Source organism: Myxocyprinus asiaticus, chromosome 9, assembly GCF_019703515.2.
Source record: "Myxocyprinus asiaticus isolate MX2 ecotype Aquarium Trade chromosome 9, UBuf_Myxa_2, whole genome shotgun sequence".
NCBI classification, from domain to species: domain Eukaryota; kingdom Metazoa; phylum Chordata; class Actinopteri; order Cypriniformes; family Catostomidae; genus Myxocyprinus; species Myxocyprinus asiaticus.
In genome coordinates, this window is record NC_059352.1 from 19,136,858 (window position 1) to 19,160,864 (window position 24,007).

General features: G+C 36.4%; 1 protein-coding gene across 4 annotated transcripts in view; it reads right to left on the minus strand.

The window, feature by feature from the left end:
* negr1 (neuronal growth regulator 1) overlaps nt 1–24,007 on the minus strand; it is a 308,138-nt gene that overhangs the window by 115,669 nt on the left and 168,462 nt on the right. For 2 of the 4 annotated variants that reach the window (XM_051705952.1, XM_051705951.1), the window contains exons 5-7: nt 20,551–20,671; nt 12,850–12,998; nt 576–617 (exon numbers count right to left, since the gene is read on the minus strand). In XM_051705952.1, coding sequence (XP_051561912.1) covers nt 576–617; nt 12,850–12,998; nt 20,551–20,671 — 312 coding nt within the window. The remainder of the gene's footprint in view (nt 1–575; nt 618–12,849; nt 12,999–20,550; nt 20,672–24,007) is intronic. The other 2 variants (XM_051705954.1, XM_051705953.1) reach the window with 1 other exon arrangement.

Here is a 24,007-nt window from a genome sequence, read left to right on the forward strand (position 1 = left end):
ACGCTGCTGACGCAACGTGCTTCCAGTCATGCCACAAGGGAAGGTAAATATGCTGGAGCCCATGTAAAGATGTCTGATAGGAGATGGCGCTTGTCAGTGAGTCGGCAGTAAGTCGACATCCCGTATGATCATTTTGCCATTTCACGTACTTTCGGGGAAACTTACACTAGCTTAGCACTTCCATAGTGATGAATGGGGATGCTAACGCCTAGCTCTCTCCAGGTATTTTAGAGAAAAATAAAAAAATATGCTTTGCATTTAGGTGGCACTTCAAGCATGAATTGCTCCAATGGTAGGCAAATGTCTTGTTAGGGGTCAGGGGGCATGAATCGTTTATTTGTGTAAATTTTGATTATTTTTTAAATCTCTTTTTTTTTAATTGTGGCAAATTAACATGTTAAATTGACAGCCCTTAAAATAAATTAAAATAAGTGACAACACATAAAGCTGTATGCCAGCAGGCATCCTGGCCAATCGAGAGAAGTAGAAATTGCAATGAGGAAGAGGTAATTTTTGGTTAGTGTAGCATTTCGGATCCCTTACTGAGCTGCGTACAGCGTGTGACACATACTGACCTGGACTTGAGACAGCACTAGTTGTTGTGGATTCAATAATAGCTACAGGAAAAGAAGGGAAGAAGGAAAAAAGGACATTTATATATTATTAACATAACGAAGACAAAAAAGAACGAAAAGAGAACAAAAACATGCAAAGACTGGAGAAAGGGGTGTAAAACTTCCGACGTTCCTCTGCTTCTGCGGTCATGAGCAATAAAAGGGCCCTTTAAACCTCAAAATAAAATTAATCCCTGTTGAGATTTGATCCTTTTGATCAAAATGTAATGTTCAATCAGGTTTTGTTAGGTTTTTATGTTCAGAGGGGTTCTGACTGAGTCAATTTCAAATCATATTATAATCGCTGATCTTTGATACTCCAAATTAGAAGCTTCTGAGCATCACTCAATTCAACGGACCAAAATGAAACTCAGCTCAATTAACACATGAAATCAAATTTGCACCTAGCAGAAAGTCGTTTAATCATGATGATGTAATAAAGTTTTCATATTATTAATATATATCATACTCTCTCAGTTGCCCTAGCTCCCTTTTTTGGAAATGTTAAAAGTAGGACTTTAATGTCAATTCATTTTTTAATCTCATAGGCTCGATATTTTCCAGTGAGTTACTTAAATGATGGTAATTAAAACTTTACTTGTGGGGATACGTCTAGATCTGGGTGAGATATACAAAGACACCTCTGTCTTTACATTTAAAAGCATTCCATCTGCTGATACGGAGGAGACCGGGCCTAGTTTTCACACAGGGAAGTTGTCGCAAAGGCTACATCTCAGAAATTGTATTCAAAAGTCCAATTACACAGAGGCAGTGTTTTTGAATGTTAGGTTTAGAACATACTAAACTAACGTAAATCCGATTATTTTTTGTGAATTCCATACTCAAAACCATAATTCCAATTCCAATCATATTTTTGTAATAGCACTTGGGTAAATAATTGAACACAATATTCTGATATTTCTGCATGTTATGCATTATAATTTTTTGCTGATTCATGAATTGTTTAGTGAGTCATTGTTGTTTTACTGTTTATATTTGCTTAAAAGCCAATAAGAGGGAATTTAATGGCAGGTTCCCATTGTGAAAACTTACCCCATAAGTCATAATGTATCTGTTTTTTTTTTTTTTTTTTGTTTTTTTTGTTTGTTTGTTTTTTTTTTGCAATAATGGTGAATATGTTCAAAGAACTTTAGGGTTTTGCCTATTCATGAATACACTTTTTGAACCCTGAGAAACAGAAATAATCACTTGATTAAAAAATGTGACAACTTGCCCCGGTCTCATCTATTTCCTTTTTAGTAAAGCTCTTCATACACATTAGCCGTAATGAGTCAACTGATCAATTGAGAAAAAAGCATCTATATTTCTTCTGCTTAGCTTTAAGAAAACAACAGTGGTTGTGAGACAAACGTTGGTTTTTCATTTAATAAAAGATTTAAAAATGACTCATACCACAATCAAACCATCTGGACATTTGTCAAAAAAAAAAAAAAATTATCCCTCCATGCCAGCATCCTTTGTGACAGCACAGCACAGCACAACTGAACAAAGAAAAATAAGCCAGGGTGTTTTTTCTCTTTTATTGTTCAGATCAAAATTACAGTGACTCTGTACAGTAACAGAGCCTTTGTGATTAGGGGAAGTAATGACCTCAGCAGAAGCTTCTCTCTGGCAAGCTCTTTGCTAAATTGAGAGCCCTAGACTTGAAATCACAGCATCTAGAGACATTTCAGATCATTACTGCTCACAGGTTCAAGGGCAGGGTTGAGAGTTTATATGTGTGTGTGTGGAAGAAAAAAAAAAAAAAAAAAAAACACAGGTGTGTGTGTTACCGCTTTCAGCTGATGTTCATGTTAAGCATACAGACATGCAACCTGTGGTAATCATCACCACTGACTGTGCTGCATGCTTTGGGAATAAACTGAGATTTCACTGTGAATCAGAATTTATAAGAGAGGGTATAAAATAAGATTAAGGTAAGGAGGCAAAAGCACTCTGCGGAAAGTTGTATTGTGAGATTATGAACAAACACGGTTTTGTAGAGATTTAATAAAAAATCCCTTGAAAGGCAAGTACAATTTTATTTTTGCACAAATGTTTTTGATTCATACATATACATATGACACATTGCATATATTTTGGGTTTGTATATCTATGTACTAGGGCTGGGCCATATTTTTCAGCCTTTTGATGAAATTCTATATAGATCTCGATATATAGGTATTTGTTCTTAAAAAAAAAAAAAAAAAAAAAAAAGGCTTAAAAAGGAACCAGATGGTACAAAATGGTTAAAGCAAGAAATACAATCTTGTAAAATGTTGGTAAAAAAAAAAAAAAAAGGTATGTTAAAAAGGGCAAAGTATAATAATTATATTTTTTCATTTTTATTTATGCACCCCATTTTAACAATGCATAGTAATAAACAGTAATCTTTACCTATATACAGTATACGTGTATATATTGTTTAATGAATAAGGGTTTATAATCTGTATTCAGTGGCATATCCAGACTTTTTTGACTGGGATGACCCATGTGGGCACAGACTCATTCAAGGGTAGCATTAATCATAACTCAACATCCCTGATAATAATAATAATTTTAATAACACTAATAACAACAATAATAATAATAGTAAGATATGTTCATTTTCAGGAATTTCAATAGTCAAATGTTATTTAGTGAAATAATTAATAAAATGTTATTAAATATTAATACTGCAAAACACAGAAGACTCCAAATAGCATATATTTTAATTAGTGATTAATTTTTAAATTAGTGATCAATCGATTTTTTTTTAAAAAATTGCGATTAATTGCATCATTTTTTGTAGTTAATAGTGATTAATCGCAGATTTTGAAAGTGCTGAAATTTGCCACTATATACACTGCTTTTTTGGTCAAAATGCATTTTTTCCATCTTAGGAAAGAAAAACAAAACAATATGTTACAATATAATGCTTTATTAACATATTCCAAACAAAGCCTTTCACAGTATAAAGATTAATCTGCCAGTAGACTGTGGCTATTCGCTTTGTTACAGCAATCATGAAGCTGCCTTCATGATTAGTGTCAGAGTGTCCGCTTTGAACTCACCATGAAAAGCGCTTACAGACAAAAACTTCTTATTCTGGGTTTTGGTGATAGTTAAGATTTGGTGTGCTGTTATGGTAATTAAAATGCGCCTCAGACTGAACAATAATGATTTCTATCACAAGTTCCATCTGGGCTTGTTTTTTACATCAAATAGCACTAAGAGCTCCATTCTCCATCATTTTATCACTGACAGGGACACGCTGTCAGAGATTATTTTATTTACTGAGATTTACGGAGAGAGCGTAACAGTCAACTAGCATTACGACAGTACCGCACATATGCTATCTGGGCCGGTTGATTGACAGGTAGAACTTTCACCCTTGAACCCTTTACCACACTTGCTTGTGGAGTCAAAAATATATTATATACTTTACCCACTGTCATGTACAGTATATACCATAATAATGGACACTACGCCCCTGAATGTAGCCCTAGTCCTTATGAAATTAAAAAAAAGTATGATGGATAAAAATAGACCATGGTGGAATTTGTACAACTAGAAATTTTTTCTAGAGCAACCTCTGCTCACATAGAGTGGGCACGAAACTAGGTTAATGCCACTGTCTTTAGGAAACTTAATGGCCAAATAAAAAACATCAAAATCACATCCACAAATTGGTTACTTTTATATCACCAACAAAATAGTATTGAATATATTATAGATATTGGATAAATCACCCAGGCCTACTATGTACCAGCAAGAAAGTTCAAGCCATTACTTGTTTTCCCTTTACAATACAGACCAATTTGTTGATCTTAAGTAATCGGACATAAACATGTGGCTCCATCAGTTTTATAACAAATATACTGCTCATTCTTAGTAAATTTGGCCCACATTACAGTTCCAGCCCATCAAGAATTCCAACTCTTGCCAAACTACAGTGTTTCTGAAACTGAGATCATGTTGCACATTATATCATAAGATACTCTTTGTTCTTCATGCAGCCCTGAAAAGACTTCTCTTTCCTCTTTTTGATAAAGGATGAACACTAATATTACAGTATTGCATGGCATGTAATATTCAGGTACTGTAAAGTGCAAAATGGAGTACCCAACATAGCATTCACATAAAAGCCGATTGATGAGTTTGCTGGACAACCTCTATTCTCACTTGCAAGAAAAACATATTATGTTGAGTGGAATTGCATTTAATTCTACAATAATATCTTGTTTTTCCTTTGCAAGGCACAACCAGAGAAAATGTCTAGCTCCTATACAATTCACAGAAACATACATTAGATTGCAAAGATATGAGAGGAGTGCTACAGTATCTGCTGTGCATTGTCAGATCACTTTAAGAATGTTGCATTATAACGAGACATCGATCCTCTTAACGATGGATTTCAAAACTTGAAAGGTCAAAATTAATGATTTGAATAGGCTAATTTTCTCTAATCTTTAGAAGTACAATTGCAGATATACTGATTGAGAGAAACCTTTGGCTGCATCCTTGAATGGCTGCACCTTCTATCTTTCATGCATGGTCAGACTCATCGCAAGGATTGCCTATTTCTCCAGGCGGTTCTAACCATCTTCTTGGTTAATGATTGGACAGGAAGTGTTTTATAGATGAAACAGTCTCCCTGCATCACAAAGACCCTATTTTTCAAGGACCTTCTACACACTGTATATTCAGGGAATGTAAAAACAGCGAGGCAGCACCCTTTAAGACCTTACTGTGCCAAAATGATGACTGTTGTAATACAAGATAAAAGTAAATGAGAAAGACAAATGTCAGTCCATCTGTTCAGCTGTCTTTTCACAGCACTGGACTGAATTTTATTAGGGTTTCAAAACCACCGCAAATGAAGACAACAAAATGCAACCCAAACAAAAAAGCATGATATAAATCTCTCTACTGTTTTATTATTTTTTTTTTATTGTATTTTTTTTTATCAGTCCACCCGGAAACAAAGAACTTGGCTAATACAATGAAGGCTTGTGAGGAAGAACTTATCACTGGATTTGACAAATTTTGCAAGCAACAAATCCTAAGATATTCAAGAGTTTTGTTTGAGGCACCTTAGCAAATTAACTCTATATCACTGAGCAGAACTGTATACTCTACTTTGTTTTCTGAACAATGCCTGTAAAATAGTCAGTACCCACTACTTTTGGACAAGCAGAAATTCTGAACGCATGGTCTACATACATTTTCGGCTATTTTGTGAGTGTTTTCTGTACAATCGTTTGCAGAGATAAGTCATTATATAAATATAAATACATTTTCCCCTGCTGGTCTATAATATATTTCAGATAAACCTGTCCCTATACGACACATGAAAACAAAACAAACTGGTAACACTTTAGAATAAGGTTCCATTTGTTAACATTAGTTAATGCATTGGGAATCATGAACTAACAATCAACAATATAATTTTTACAGCATTAATTAATCTTTGCTAACATTAGTTGATAAATCTACAATTGTTCATTGTTAGCTCATGTTAATTCATAGTGCTTTAACTAATGTTAACATATACCTTTGATTTTAAAAATATACAGTATTACTATATGTTGACAATAACATTAACCAAGATTAAGAAATGCTGTAAAATTAAGGCAATTCTTGGCCAGAGCATGCTGCAATGTGGACCAGATGTTATGCAGTATCGAAAATTCTGGCTACTTGAGACTTCATTATTTGTGTCTATTTGTGTCTATTTGTGCCAGTTTGTTTTGTTTTAAAGAACAGGAATTTTACGATGCATATACTAGCTAATCAGATTCTTAAACCATGTGCACTTAACGCAGCATTTTAATGTATCAGCATAAAATTGTGCACAATCTGTATCGGGCAGTTCTTTACAGTGCATTTGGAGATGCTCAAGGGGAAAGCAACCTGATATATGATTGATGGGGAAATAAGAATTGGATCAGGAGGGTTGGCTGAACGGTAAGATTAATGCAAGAGCTTCCTAGCCTGGAGAAAAACGATATTCATGAGAATAAATTGACATCATATCTTCTGTTCCAGTTCACCTTCCATTTCATCCCTTCTTTTATGTCTCCACCCAATGACTCAGACAGGGTCACGGTATGGTAACCACAACAACAACATCCCACACAACTCGGCAAGAGCACTAAGAGAAGGGAAACCAGGATGACAAGAAAAGACGATATATGAAAAGATGACACCGAGGTTGTGATTGATAGGCATGGCAAATGAACAAGGCTTCCATTAGCTGGTGCCTGCCAAAGATGTGGAGGCTTTATCAGGGAGGATGAGAGTTTCTTTGGGGCTATTCTGGAGTGTTCCCACTCTATTCTGTGCTCACTGCAATAACAGGTTGGTGGAGATTATTCAGCAAAGCCTGCACTGTGCTATAAGCAAAAATGAGTGGGGAAAGATAGCTTGGAATACAGAGCAGAGGAAATCAGCCAATTAGGGACAACAAAATCTTTGCTCCTCAAGCAATGTCTTATAGTTGGGACAGCAAAATGCAAAAGGGAGGTTTTAAGTTGCAGAAAAGCTCAGACAAGCAAACGTACCAAGTTCGCAATGTACCTTGCTTGAGACAATGTGCGAGACGTGCATTTCCCTCACACATACAAACTTGCAACTATGCTTGTCCTAACAGGAAAAAGCTAGGCCATGTTAAAGGAATAGTTCACCCAAAAATGAAAATTCTCTCATCATTTACTCACCCTCATGCCATCCCAGATGTGTATGGCTTTCTTTCTTCAACTGAACATAAACAAAGATTTTTAGAAGAATATTTCAGCTCTGCAGGTCCTCAAAATGCAAGTGAATGGGCACCAAAATTTTGAAGGTCCAAAAAGCACATAAAGGCAGCATAAAAGTAATCCATACAACTCCAGTGGTTAAATCCATGTCTTCAGAAGCGCTATGATAGATGTGAGTGAGAAACAGATCAATATTTAATTCCTTTTTTACAATAAATTCTCCTCCCTGTCCAGTAGGTGGAGATATGCATGAAGAATGTGAATCACCAAAACAAAAGAAGAAGAATGTTAAAGTGAAAGTGGATATTGATAGTAAAACAATAACTTAAATATTGATCTGTTTCTCACCCACACCTATCATATCACTTCTGGAGATATGGATTTAACCACTGGTGTCATATGGATTACTTTTATGCTGCATTTATGTCCTTTAGGAGCTTCACATTTTTGGTACTCATTCACTTGCATTGTGAGGACCTACAAAGCAGAAATATTCTTCTAAAAATTTCTGAAAGAAAGAAAGTCATACACACCTGTGATGACATGAGGGTAAGTAAATTAGAGAATTTTCATTTTTGGGTGAAGTATTCCTTTAACACATTTACATTCTCCTGTTACATTCTCCACACAGATAGCTTATTACACAGATAGCAAGTTAACCGCCTAGTTCTCCACCCACATTAACAAAAAAATTTAAAAACCTCAGATCCATAGTAAAGGACACAAAGTCCAATCAAATGAGATGACAGTGAGTAATGAAGAAATATTAAAGAAAAGGAGTCACGTAAATGTCAAGTTACTCTAAAAGAGCATTATTACCACATGTGCAATGCATCACCCATTTAAAAGTCACTAAAATAACATCTAGTTGCATCAAATGGTGTCTAACACAGATCACCTTTTGACCACTGTCTGCAAGTGCTGTTTTCTAAAGGAACGTTGCCTGTTCAGTGTAACTCATGCTCACTTGTTGGTGTATGGTGAGAAAGCAGACAATGTTAAGGAAGGTTTAAAAAAATTAAACAAAAGAGTGAAAGAGACGCAATGACTGCTTGACAATTATTACCTCAAACTGCAAGTTCCATTGTTGCATTTTCTCAGAAAATGTGTGCACATTGAAGGCAAAATACTACAAAAAAACTACAAGAATTTGCCACGAAAAAGTATTAAGGGGGTGACCAATGGTTGATGTTCGGTCCAAAAAAACAAAACAAAAAAAGGGAAAAGAAAAATAGCTTAAAGGAAAATTCACCTACAAATTCAAATTCTCTCATTATTTATTATTTACCAGATAAGTATGACTTTCTTTCTTCTGCTAAACACAAACAAAGATTTTTTTGAAGAATATCTCAGCTCTGTAGGTCCATTCAATTCAAGTGAATGGTGGCCAGAAATTTGAAGGTCCAAAAAGTACTTAAAGGCAACATAAAAGTAATCCACATGATTCCAGTGGTTAAATCTATATCTATATCTACTGTATATAAAGTAGACATTTATAGTAAAAAAGGACTTAAATAGTGATCTGTTTCTCTCCCACACCTATCATATCACAATTTAACCACTGGAGTCATGTGGATTACTTTTATGCTGCTTTTATGTGCTTTTTGGTCCTTTATAGTTCTGGGGTGGCATGAGGGTGAGTAAATGATAAGAGAATTTTCATTTTTGGGTGTACTGTCCCTTTAAACCAGCCTGAGCTGGTTGGTTAGCTAGCTTAAGATAGTCTAGCTGGTCTCCAAGCCTGGCCAAGCTGGTCTCCTAAAGCTGGACTACCAGCATGACCAAATGAAAAGTATCCAAAACCCCTCTAAAACCAGCAAGAAGACCAGCCTGTCCAGACCTAAGAGACCAGCTAAGACCAGCTAACCAGCTTAGACTGGTTTAAGCAGTTTTTCAGCAGTCTATATACATATTCAATCTTTCGTCCCAGCTGTATGCACTAAAAAGTAACATTCTTTGAGAGTATTTTCTGTTATCCTAAATTGCTAATATGTTAACATCCTTGAAAGTTAATATCTTACGCACTAATGGACTCCCACTGAAAGCTCTTTGCCTGGGCAAAACAAAGACTGACTGAGTGCATTGCTTTGACATGCATTTTCTACAGAAGAGAATCTGTCTCTGACTATCCAAGCCAAGGCCATTAGCTATATTGGGGTCATTTGGTAATTGGTAAGGCTTAAATAATGCAGTTTTAAACATGTGGTTCGATCTCTGTGTGTATCTAACTGTAACATCATTAGCAGAGAGCATGCCAACGCCAACGTTTCATGAAAGTGCACTTTTTTCTTAATCAAAATTTAATCTCTTAAGTATAATATCAGTTAACGTACTAATTCTGCCCTTAAGAATTACATTCAAACAAGCAATTTATGAAAAGCATAAAATAATGAGGAATTAAACATTCAGTCCAATAAAAGTTGAGTTGTTGTGACAAGTATGCTAGCTACCTCAGTTTTAGTGGCAATGTTGGGCCAGTGTAGATAGTGTTGCTAAAAATGCCTCTTTTGAAGGTTCAGTTAACAAATGCTTACCTGTCTTACCTGTAAGTCATTCACAATCAATTCCTTTTTTTTGTCCAAAAACAATGAATCCTGACAAACCAAGTTCCATCTAAACTTCCAAATGAAATGACATAATGGCCTTTACACCACTTCACTTTCACCTTGTCACAGAGGACGTAGAATGGCAGCACACCATGATAAGAGGATTTCACTATGCTAAATATTCTTTGCAGATGCCAAAGTACTCAATCACCTTGATGTTGGCCAACATTAGGGAAAGGAATTTAAAGGAAAAGTTCACCCAAAAATGAACATTCTGTCATTACTTATTCATCCTTGTGTCTTTAGAAACCCATATGACTTTATTTCTTTTATGGAAACAAAAGGAGTTATTTGTAAAAGAATGTTCAGGCAGCTCTTTTGTACACAATGAAAGTGAATAAACCTATCATATGTCTTCAGAAGACTTGGAATATAGTGCACAAATAATAAATACTACTATAAAAGATGCTTTCTTTTTGGAGCTTGACAGCTTCTGGTCATCATTCACTTTCACTGTATAGAAGAATGCAGCTCAGACATTCTGCATGAGGGTGAGTAGATTTTCATTTTGGGGAGAACAACCCCTTTAAATTTGTGACTAAATTGGTTGGCTATGGAAGTGTCTGGCATGCAGAAACAAACACATTTTTGGGAATAATCTAGACCAGTGGTTCCCAACCCTGTTCCTGGAGGCCCCCCAACACTGCACATTTTGCATATCTCCCTTATCTGACACAGCCAATTCAGGTCATGAAGTCTCTAACGAGCTATTGAGCTGAATCAGGTGTGTTTGATTAGGGAGATATCCAAAATGTGCAGTGCTGGGGGGCCTCCAGGAACAGGGTTGGGAACCACTGATCTAGACAGTATCACTAAGAAAAACATTCAATAAATACAAGGTATAAAATCATACACTGGGCTAAAAACAGAGCAAATTGATGGGTTTCTTCATGCTGAGGGTAAAAAAATAAAACTGCACTTTTTGATTAGTATGCCAAACCTTGTCTCTGAGGTTGAGGTTCTTCATTAAATATGAATGCGTCCCTGAGTTCACCTTTACTTCATCAATACTTATTGACCGATATTATAAAAACAATTTAGTCACTGCACTGGCAATGATGACCTGCTCTTGTATTTGCAATCTGTACAGATGTGGTTTGTGTGTGTTTTGCAGGAAGTGCTTGCCATTTCTCATTAGGAGGACAGTAGGGTTGGTTTTCTTTTCATTAGTGATCAAGAAAATGAGAAGTACAAAGTAGCTCTGGAGACAGAAGTAGATGCAGCTTGGTGGGGTTTATTCTGGGTTTTCTTGCATCGCAGAATGTCAGTCTTCAGTAGAATGTGAAAAGATACCAGAATTTTCATCTCAACTGAGCCTTTGATGTGCTTCATTTCAAAGCAGGAGACTCAACTTTTCCATCTGCCACTTTAAGACTATAAAAAATTTTCTCATTTGTTTATCTTGTTAGCCCACACAGTTTTATTATCATTGACTCTAGGACTGCAGAATAAAAAAAACACTAAGCATTTCCAGTGCTCGAGTTGAGGGGAGATGCGAGGGGATGCCATCCCGTTTGTTGCAAGAAATACCAAAAAGCATCCCCCTTGTAAAACCACCATCCCCCCTTACCATTCCCTTTAGATCAAGGGTGTCAAGTATTACTCAGAACTAATCATGCAAGTAAAATATAATTTTTTTTACGTTTGATAAATAAGAGACTTTAAATAAGGGCGATTAACTGGTCAGAATTAGATTTCGACATGTGTTAGGTTGCAGGATTTCTATTAGTGAAATCCCCCAATTAGATCTTGACACTTGTACAGTTATAAATTCTGCCAGGGAGACACTTTAGTCATGCAATCTGTCAACCTTGAGCGCGCGAGCTCTCTCTCCATTGTGAAAAGACACCGTTTTTCTGAAAAGACTGGCAAACAGGTATGTTGGAGTTTAGCAACTTGTCCTTCCTAGTGTTCACATAAAACTTACGCCACTGAAGGTAATGCAAGTTTGCAAACATTTCGTGCACTTTCAAAAATGGCAAAGAGAACAGTTACAGGAAATATTTAGTCTTTCTTTAAAAAGAAGACAGAAGATATTGCTATGACGAATGTACATTTACACTACATAATTTTTATTCAAACAATTTTCAGGGTTTCACCCATAAAACGCTTTTGTGTGTAGAACAACTTTTTTACACCACTGTTAAACCATCCTTCATAGAAACAGCCAAACTTCCTTTACTAGTTCAGTTATTGGAGTAGAAAAAAAATCTGAGACAGTGGGTGAGAGATCTAGAAAAAAAACAACTTTTCATGATCATAACATTTCATGATTCTTTTCACAAGATTCATCATAAAATAAAATTACAGAGGGTAATGGGTGCATATTATGGCCATGTGTCCTAAGGGTCAGTGATGTGACACTCATTTTTGTCCAGATCTATTAAATTAAAAATGCTTAAAAAAATAGGTAGCCACTTTGTTATGTTGACCATAAAAACCATAAAACAAAGCGAACACCTTTAGACCCTCAAGACTGAGCGTGAAGTTTTAAAAAAATATCTGATATTTATTTTGACATTTTTATGAAAAGACACATTTTGTTCAAGTCATGTGGTGTAACCCTGAGAAAACTTCTTGATATTTTTGACTCAATAATTCATAATATTTATATAAAAAAAATATTTTACAAATCGACCACTGATCATATCAAATAGGCTGCTCATCTCATTTTAAGTAGGATATTTCTTTGAAATAATTCACCGGAAACTTCAGTCTCCAAAACAATTACATATTTGAACACCATCTTTTCTCTCTTTTACCAGAACATATGCATTAAATGCTGTATTTTCTCAGGAGGAGTTTCGTGCAAACTGTAACAGCACATGTGAAAAAGCAACTCCCATCACAACAAGAGTAAGTCAGGGGAGAGTAATTCTTGTTACTTACGAATCAGAGGCACACTGGCATTGGCTGTTCCCAACCTGTTGACAGCCACACAGGTGTAGTTACCATAGCGATCCTGTGTTATGTTTTTCACTGTGAGAATTGATCTGGAGCTGAGATTCTTGATGTCTATACCTTGACCCATGTTAATCCTGAAAATAAAAACATTATTTTAATATACTGTAGGTAGTTGACAAGACATGTCAAGCAGTACAAGAATTGTCCTGCAGTGTTTCATGCCTCTCTATTTAAAAACTTTTTAAATTTAAGTATTTAAAGGAATATTCAATTGACAGCATTTGTGGCACAATGTTGATTACCACAAAAATGTATTTTGACTCATTCCTTATTTTCTTAAAAAAAAAAAAAAAAAGTTACTAAGGGTTACAGTGAGGCACTTACAATGGAAGTAAATGGGGTCAGTCTGTAAACATTAAAATACACACTGTTGTAAAAGTGTAGCCACAAGATGTAAACAATATGCGTTAACATGATTTTAGTGTGATAAAATCACTTGATAATCTTTTCTGTTTTAAGTTATATCCAATTTTACAACTTTGTTGCCATGATGATGTAACGCCATAAACACTTAAACCCTAAAACGACAATATGATGATTTAAACAAATTTACAGCTCAAATAACACATGAGTTTTAACAGGAGTATTAATGTACAGTAAGTGCTTTTATAAAATTATACATTTGTGCTCAAAAGTTTGCATACCCTTGGAGAATTGGTAATATATGTACCATTTTTAAAGAAAACATGAGTGAGCAGGCAAAACACATTTCTTTTATTTCTTATGGGATACATATTCAACTGTAGGTTATAACAGAATGGCACAATCATAAAACAAAACATGGCAACAAAGAAAAAAATGAAATTACCCCTGTTCAAAAGTCTGCATACCCTTAGTTCTTAATACTGTGTATTGCCCCCTTTAGCATCAATGACAGTGTGCAGTCTTTTGTAATAGTTGTCTATGAGGCCCCAAATTCTTGCAGGTGGTATAGTTGCCCATACGTCTTGGTAAAATGCCTCCAGGTCATGCAAAGTCTTTGGTCGTCTTGCATGAACCACACGTTTGAGATCTCCCCAGAGTGGCTCGATGATATTAAGGTCAGGAGACTGTGATGGCCACTCCAGAACCTTCACCTTTTTCTGCTGTAAATACTGGAGGGTCAACTTGGCCTTGTGCTTCAAGAGCATCCCATGCACAGCTTTCGTGCAGAAGAATGCTAATTGTCTTCCAGTATTTTCTGATAACATGCTGCATTCATCTTGCCATCAATTTTCACAAGTTTCCCTGTGCCTTTAGAGCTCACACCCCCCCAAAACATCAGTGAGCCACCACCATGCTTCACAGTGGGGATGGTATTCTTTTCACTATAGTCCTTGTTGACCCCTCTCCAAACATAGCACTTATGGTTGTGACCATAAAGCTCTATTTTGGTCTCGTCACTCCAAATTACAGTATTCCAGAAGCTGTGAGGTGTGTCAAGGTGCTGTTGGGCATATTGTAACGGCATTTTTGTGGCACTGCTGCAGTAAAGGCTTCTTTCTCGCAACTCGACCATGCAGCTCATTTTTGTTCAAGTATCGTCGTATTGTGCTCCTTGAAACAACCACACCGTCTTTTTCCAGAACAGCCTATATTTCTCCTGAGGTTACCTGTAGGTTTTTCTTTGTATCCCGAACAATTCTTCTGGCAGTTGTGGCTGAAATTTTTCTTGGTCCACCTGACCTTGGCTTGGCATCAAGAGATCCCCGAATTTTCCACTTCTTAATAAGTGCTTGAACAGTACTGACTGGCATTTTCAAGGCTTTGGATATCTTTTTATACCCTTTTCCATCTTTATGAATTTCCATTACCTTGTTACACAGGTCTTTTGACAATTCTTTTCTGCTCCCCATGGCTCAGTATCTAGCCTGCTCAGTGCATCCACGTGAGAGCTAACAAACTCATTGACTATTTATACACAGACACTTATTGCAATTTAAAAAGCCACAGCTGTGGGAATTTAACCTTTAATTGCCATTTAAACCTGTGTGTGTCACCTTGTGTGTCTGTAACAAGACCAAACATTCAAGGGTATGTAAACTTTTGATCAGGGCCATCTGGGTGATTTCTGTTATCATTATGATTTAAAAAGGAGCCAAACAACTATGTGATAATAAATGGCTTCTTATGATCACTATCCTTAAATAAAAGACAGTTTTTTCATATTTAAAAAAATCAATGGCAAAATTTCAAAATTTCTGCCAGGGTATGCAAACTTTTAAACACAACTATAAGCTTCACATTTCTGTGTTTAAACCCTCCAAAAATTGGCCCAATTCACTTCCATTGTTAATGCCTCACTGTAACCTCAATTTTTAAAGAAAAGGAGAAACGAGTCAAAATAAATTTTTGTGGTAATTAACATTATGCCACAAATGCTGTCGACTGAGCTTAACTTGTATTGAACCCCGAATATTCCTTTAAGTATTTGTTACTCTTCAAGACTATTGACGTGAACTCCAAAAGAGATAAAAGGTCATTCCAATTTTGACCAAAACAATGGTGACCAGTCAAGAAAGCCAGTAAAAACACACTTTAAAGTACACCATTTCACAAAAAGAAGTTTTAAACACTAAATCAAAATGAAGACAAAAACTATTCAGACACTTTCTGGTTGTCAAAATTTGTTGAACTTTTCCATAGTTAATGTGATGAACTACAACTATGGTTACTCTGCTTCGACACCTGTGGGATTTCATACATCTGCTACAAATCACTTTTACCAGTTACTTACATTACATTTATTTGTTTGGCAGACACTTTTATCCAAAGTGATTTACAGTGCATGCAAGGTATATATTTATTTGAATATGCATTTATGCTCTATACTAGACCTGGGAACTTACGGCCCGCGGGACGGATCTGCGGCTCATTTATCCTAAAAGTTTTTTTTCATTGGATATTTCAGTTATCTTGCATTGGGATGTAACACACCTCCACAAGCGTTTAACATGCTCAGAGTTGCCAGATAAGAGATGCAACACCCCCAATTTGAGAGTTATACTTGCGCAAATTGGAAATATTCCACCTAATGTTATACTATTTTGTGCAATCTGGTAACCATGCATGTGAGTGCGCTCTTTCTAGCTCTTGCTTTCCCCTTTGAACAAACTTAGCGATCTGTAGTGCAATATTCTGCTCAATGAAAAGTGTTATACGGCAACTCTGTGTCCATTCTTGAGGCTGCTTGTGATGTTTGGTGCTACTAAGTTTGCAGGTAAGCCTTCTGAGTGAAATTAAATATAAAAGTAGATCTCAGCATCATTGACATGCGAAGGGGTAGTCATTGACAAGCGAGCAAAAGCAAGCGAGAGACGAATATGTATATATATTTTTTATTTGTGCAATTTAGAAATGTTGAAGTCCCCTCGCACCTGTATGTTAATCTAACTCTTGCAGTAATCATTTATCATAGTCATGCAGCCTGTTTTATTCAGTTGTGTGCTGAATGGAAAGTCAAACCATTGACAAGACCCAAAACGGGTAATGTTTTGAGAATAAAATAAGTAAACTCACCCGCTTTGCGACAAACATTTAAAGTACTATAATTTTCGATTTTTTAAAATTAAAACAGACTCCTGATGTAGAGTATTAAACTGAATAATAAATTAACAGGGAAGTAGAGATGATAAAATAAATAATTTATAATAAGCTCAGCCTTTATTCAGTTTGTTAATGCCTGATAGAAAAGTATCTAACTTTGTAGAGCAATACAATACTTTAGGCAATTGCCGAATAGTCCCATTAGTCACATATACACTTCAGAAAATTGAGTACACAACTATTTCTGGGCTTAAAAGATACAAAAACCAAATCAATGCAGAGCATTTTATCTCAAAAGGAATACAATGTGGCCTCCTATGCACTACTTAAAACCCGATGCGGCCTCTTTACCAAAATAGTTGCCCACCCCTGCTCTATACTGAGTCTAAACTGTCGCATGGTGTGGGATTCAACACCCTTGTTTCATAAGCATTCAGGTCAAAGTGTGCTTAAACATTGCAATCTACATTATGTATGCGCACAATGCTATTTCCTAAGGGAAAATGAAAAGTAGAAAAATCTGCACATAGGTTGTATCTTTGTCAAGGTCTAAGGTTCAGCTGCAGTTGTTCTGGGTCATCCATGTTGCTCTCTCAGGTAGAGATGTGCTGACCTTTATTCCCCTAACTCTCTCAGTAGATGTTTGCCCTCTTGATGACACTTACTTAAGTAAAAACTTAATCAAAAACTTTTCTTTAAACAAAAGGATATTAATACCACAGTGTATTGAGGTGTTACAGACCATTATATTGAACAAAATAACCACTATAAAATCTATTCAGAGCTGTCATGTTGATAAATCATTCTGTTTGTCCTATGTTGTTACAAAAAAACAAATAGATACTCCAACTGGTAAATACCAAAGTGTTTTAGGGATCTGTATTTCGTGTGTGCTCTATATCACAAAAAGTACCTAATTTTGAGACCCAGCAACAAGAAAAACAATGAATATAATATCATTTTTTATGATTATCTTATCATGAAGCACCAAAGCACACTGCATGTTTCCTCTTGGATTCTCAGTTTATTATAATTATGATTATTCTCTTTTATTACTTGCTTCCTGCACCTCCCTGCCATTAGTTCTACAATGAAACAGAAAAATATAGTAGACACAGTTTATCAACAATATTATTTTTCAGTGTAAAACCTTAGATTAAGCAGACTACAGAACCAATGGAAATAAACCTCCTTTGCAATTTGAATAATTTGGGTTGGGAAGTCTATAATTACAATTAGCACAGTGTGAACTGCTGATTCAGATCGTACTCAGCAAGAGTGGGTAAATGGCGGGTAATGGGGTAATTTGGTATTTAAATTCAAGAACCACTACTTGAGTCAACACTGATTGGTGCGGAGACTTGGAATGCTCTTTACTAGTGATGAGGTTATGCAAACATACAATTAAAATTCAGGGTTAAGATGGTAAGATAGACTTTCTTAACAGCTGTTTTTACCTGTTTATATTTTAAGGTGACTGTATAAAATAAGCATATTTTCTGAAGTGGACATGTATCACATGAAGTAATATTATCACCGGTGATCATTTTAGTAATCCTTTTTTTTTTTTTATTTATTTTATTTTTTTTTAGCATAATATTTTTCATTAATTTAGCTACTCAAACTATTTTTAAAGAGGAACTAAACTTCATTTAGGCTTTTAGTTTTTTTTAATATGTAGTTTAATCCAGTATTCATTACAGTACTTGCAAATGAACTGCTACATATTTAGATCTCATTCAAACTTTGTTTTGTAGATAGTTTCAGCAACAGGTGTGCAATCTATCTTTGTTTTTTACTTAAATTTGAAAATTTCCATATGACTTGGATTGTGAGAATGATCGCTGTTCAAAATCTAACCAACACTCATTACGTTATTTTAATATTTGCATTCTGAATTGAAATTTGTCTTCTACTTGCATTTATTTGCAAAATGAATGATTGCATATTGGACCTATAACTTTATCAATATCCCTTCACTGCCTTGTTGCAAACACTGGTATTTCTTTCTGAAAATGCAAATAATTACAATTGTTTTGGTTCTCATTTTTCAGATCCTCCCTCTCAGTCATCCTCAAACATCATCATTTTAGTACTCAAAGTTTCTAAAATACAGCCACTAAAATTACTATTAACTCCTAATCTAGGTTAGATACCTAAAGAACATTTAACAGTGACTAATAAATGTTTCAAGTTTCAACAAATTATAAAATAATACATAATGATCAACTAAGATATCATTTCATATTGCTTGAATGATTCAAATATTACAGTTTGCTATAGAGCTAGCAAGTTGACTTAATTTGACTTCAATTAAAAGTTCAAAATGATGGTTACGTTGCGAAAGCGATTTTCATGAGCTTATGCCATGCGAAGAGTCACTATCTGTTGAAATTAAGATGCTTTAAAAAGGCACTCTGTAATATTTGATAAGCTTAAGATCTATAGCTTATAATAACACCAAAGACTGTAATGCAGTTAAAGATCAGCATTTAGCGATTAAACCTTATGATCAACTTTCAGCAATTAAAGGGATAGTTCGCCCAAAAATGATAAATTCTCTCATCATTTACTCAGCCTCATGTCATCCCAGATAAGTATGACTTTCTTTCTTCTACTGAACATAAACAAAGATTTTTAGAAAAATATCTGAGCTTTGTAGATCCATACAATGCAAGTGAACAGTGGACAGAAATTTGAAGGTTCATAAAGCATTTAAAGGCAGCATAGAAGTAATCCACATGACTCCAGTGGTTAAATCCATTTATTCAGAAGCGAAATAAGTGTCGGTGAGAAACAGATACATATTTAAGTCCTTTTTTACAATAAATGTCCACTATCACTTTCATATTCTTCTTCTTTTTTTGTTTTGTTTTTAGGCTATTCACATTCTTCATACATATCGCCACCAACTGGGCAGGGAGGAGATTTTATAGTAAAAAAGGACATAAATATTGATCTGTTTCTTACCCACACCTATCATATCGCTTCTGAAGATATAGATTTAATCACTGGAATTGTATTAATTACTTTTATGCTGCATTCATTTGCTTTTTGGACCTTCAAAGTTCTGGCCACCATTCACTTGCATTGTATGGACCTACAGAGCTGAGATATTCTTTTAAAAATCTTTTTTTTGTGTGTTCAGCAGAATAAAGAGAGTCATACATATCTGGGATGGCATGTGGATGAGTAAATGATGTGAGAATTTTAATTTCTGGGTGAACTATCCCTTTAAGCCTTAAAAGCTGATGTGTAATTTTTCGATGGTAAAATTATTTTTCGTATCCCAGCTTAATATAAAGGTTTAAATATATGTATGCCATTTGTAGGTTGATATTACTTAAAAGTGTAACACCGTGGCACTAACACAACATGTCCTGGCTTGTGTGAGTTTAGAGTGGGACTATCTGTTTCTACAACCAAACGAAGATGTGGTGAGTTTTCTGGAATCTGTATGAAAAAAGATTATTTTTGCAATTCCGTTTGTTGGCAGAAATTACACACTTCTGTTTACACACTCAAACTGGTTCCCATTTTCATTGTATTGTTATTATTATGTGGATTAAAGGTGCTGTAGCTAGGCTATTTTACAGTTTTGCCAAATTTTGCCAAAACCTCACCCTCCGATAAAATCGGCAATGTTAAAAACCCAATATTAGCAAACCCAAATGTGAAAAATGATTCACAGGCTGAGAGTGCTTCTGATTGGTATGGTTTCTTATTGGCTAAAAAAAGCATTGGTTGCTCCCCTGACTCTTTTTTGCTTTGCTATTTACATAAACTAGGACTGTCACAGAGGTAGTAGGGACATTTTATGCATGGTATTCCAAGAACTTTGCATACAGCTCCTTTAAAGAAACCTAGAGACTAAAAAAATATTCATCAAAATATTTCACAAGAATCTTAAAAGGCACCACCATCTTATTACACAGGCACACTTGCCACAAAAAGGGGACTCCACTGACATTAATCTTTACAGCAGTAAGCATTCTGAACCACGAATAAACTCACTTAACATGCATAATGTATGACAAATAATCACTTCAAAGCTAAACAAATGAAATGAGGGCTTTTATCATCTGTTATTCTTGGTTTTACCTTTTCTCTCCCTTGTACCACTCAAAGACAGGAGAGGGGACAGCTGCTGCCTCACATCTCAGCAGGGCCATCTGACCGGGTCGAACCCGGTGACTTTTCATCTCATGGATTGCTGGAGGATCTGCAAAAATAAAATAAAAACTGATATGATTGAGGGGAAGAGTGAACATGGATAACAGTTCAACCCAAACAAACTATCCCTCTGAGGTGGAGTGAAAAAAGTCTTCCAAAATATGCTGTTTTCATTTACCAATTGTGTGAAACAGGCAGAAATGAATTAGCAAGAAGGTTCAGAGTGGTCAACACGTGTAAATCTTATGGGTGAAATGCTGAGGAATACCATTCATCCCAAGGGTTCGAGAAATGAAATGAACTTCTCGTGATAAATTGTTTAAAGGCTGTTCAAAGGCTGGGGAGCTTCTCTGAATATGTGCATGTAAAATGAGGGTTCTTTCATGTTCACAAATGCAGTGTAAATCTCTTTGCTGGCGTCAGTGAACAAGCTTTAACTACAGGCCATTTTTATTTTTCCAGCCAGCTAAAAAGCAACAACATACTCGATAGGAAAAACAAAAACATAATCATACATAAACTATCATTGTATATTATGTCTGACGACACGAGTATAAAAAAAAAAAAATACTTTTCTGTTATCCGCAGAATTGCGTATCTTCAAATACAAAATGACATATAGAAAAGGGCTATTAAAGAAATCACACCAAACTTAATATACAAATAAATAAAGCAAATGTGTATAGAATACTAAGTTGAACAAGGTATGAAAAAAAAAAATAAAAACAGAAAATAACTCCCTTCAAGGAGGTGATCCACTTATGTCTTTCTATCTAGCGTTAAATTACTTTCAATGTCTGAATTTGAGTGGGGGACATTTATATTCCAGGCAACTTGGTCTTTGAAAATCACCTGCGAGTTATTGAGGTCTGTGTTCAGACTATTTTTTCCTGATTGAATTTCTGACATTCTCTTCCATAACCCCACAGTTGAAGGTATAGAGTTCTCCAGGCCTTTGCTGTAATACGTTTCATGTTATCTGAAGGCTGAAAAGAAATTTCCACTATTGTGGTGAGAACAGTAACATTTCCTGATTTTTAAGAATTATGTTCCCAGACATTGAGCTCCGTAGCTAAACCAAATATTTATGACACATAATAAAAAATATCTGATAGCATAAGCTTCCCAACATCACACACGGAAGCACATAATCAATTATGTCTTCTGTTTTTCAGCAAATATTATTGTGAGATATTTATATTTTTCACATATCATGGAAACTCACTCATTTACAGCATTTAAAGAGCCTATAAAATTAAATCAAAGCTTTGTGGCACTTTATTTATTTATGCTATGCTCGCAAAGGTGTTGGGTGTTGCCCAGCCCGCTGCTCTGCAGATGTCTGCCAAAGAGGCCGCTACACTCCTAGTAGAGTGGGCTCGTAACCCCACGGGGTGCGGCACGTCCTGAGCGTGATATGCCATCACGATGGCATCAACGACCCAGTGGGCGATCCTCTGTTTGGAGACAGCGCTTCCTTTCCGCTGTCCACCAAAGCAGACAAAGAGCTGCTCGGGGCTTCTAAAGCTCTGCGTGCAATCCAAATAGATGCGTAAAGCATGCACCAGACACAGCAATGCCAAAGCTGGGTCTGCCTCCTCCTGAGGCAGTGCTTGCAGGTTCACCACCTGATCCCTAAAAGGGGTCGTGGGAACCTTGGGCACATAGCCCGGTCGGGGTCTCAGGATCACGTGAGAGTAACCCGGACCGAAATCCAGGCACAATTCGCAGACAGAGAACACCTGCAATTCCCCTATCCTCTTGATGGAGTGAGCGCAGTCAGGAGGGCAGTCTTCAAAGAGAGTGCCTTAAGCTCAACTGACTCCAGGGGCTCAAAGGGAGCTCCCCATAGACCGTACAGAGAGGTCCCACGAGGGGATGAGGCACGGTCTGGAGGGATTCAACTTCCTAGCGCCTCTCAGGAACCTGATGATCAAGTCGTGCTTCCCCAAATACTTACCATCCACTGCATCGTGATGTGCCAAAATGGCGGCTACATACACCTTCAAGGTGGAGGGGGACAGCCTCCCCTCCAGCCTCTCATGCAGGAAGGAAAGCACAGATCCGACTGCACATCTCTGGTGGTCTTCACGTCGGGAAGAACACCACTTAGCAAACAGACGCCACTTCAAGGCATACAGGCACCTCGTAGAGGGAGCCCTAGCCTGAGTGATAGTGTCTACCACCGTGGGTGGAGGGCCACTAAGGTCTTCCGCATCCCATCCAAGGGTCAGACGTGGAGATTGCAGAGGTCTGGTCGCGGGTGCCAGATGGTGCCCCACAGGGTCTGTGCAAGGGTCTGTGCAAGTCTGTGCAAGTAGGCTCACTGGGAGAAACGCGTATTTGCGTAATCCCGGGGGCCAGCTGTGTGCCAGAGTATCTATACCGAGGGGTGCTGTCAGAAGCGGAGCGATAACGACCACAACCAGGAATAACACACAAACGGAAAGGCATCTTTAAAAAGATGTTCCGTGTGTGCCGCTCTTTTATGAAAATATACTCTTTTAGAATATACTCTTTGTTTTGCTCTGCCGAAGCACCCAGGGGCGTTCTCTGCACTCCATGGGTGCAGAGGGGGAGAAGCCACTGAAATGTGCCGTAAATCCAGCAGTTTGAGGTGAACGGAAGGGTGAATTGAATTCAGTGCACTGAATGCAACCGCTCGGTTCCAAAGAGAAAATCTGAATGAGTGGTTGCATACCAGCTCCTTTTATGCCTGTATGTCCGGGCACGTGGCATGCAAATCCACTCGCCAACTCCCATTGGCCTTTTTTAAAAAGCAGAGGTGTTTGGGGCTTCCAAGAGTGACCCTAGTGTCACTACATCGACACAACGTCGAGTGAGTGACAGATAGGGAACCTAAATATCTTATGCAGTGTTGTTTCTAAAACAAGATCAATCAAATTGATCTTGTTTTAAGGATTTTTAGATATTTTTACAGGAAAACAATACAAAAATTGTTATCAAGAATATGATTTTTACCCTAATATCAAAGGTCTTACTAGAAAAAAAGAAATTATGATCCAACGTGAATTTTCTTGATAAAAAAATATGATCGTGCCTGGTAACATGTGCATGTAAAATGGCTAGAAATAGCATTTTAGCTTAGCATAAAGCTGACAATTTACACAAGGTTTATTTCTATTTCTTGTGCTCTAAACTTACTTCAAGTCTGCTCGTATGAATGTAACACTCATAAGAAAGTGTTTCACCGCTGTTCAAATGCACTTTGGATCGTATAATTTATGTGTATTCATTTTTCCATCTGAAAGGACTAAATATTAAATGAAACAAATGACAATAAAATGCAAAGTAATCTCTTCAGTAATCAAAATACTTTTTGAATGTAACTGTATTCTTAATACCAATGATTTAAATTGTAGCT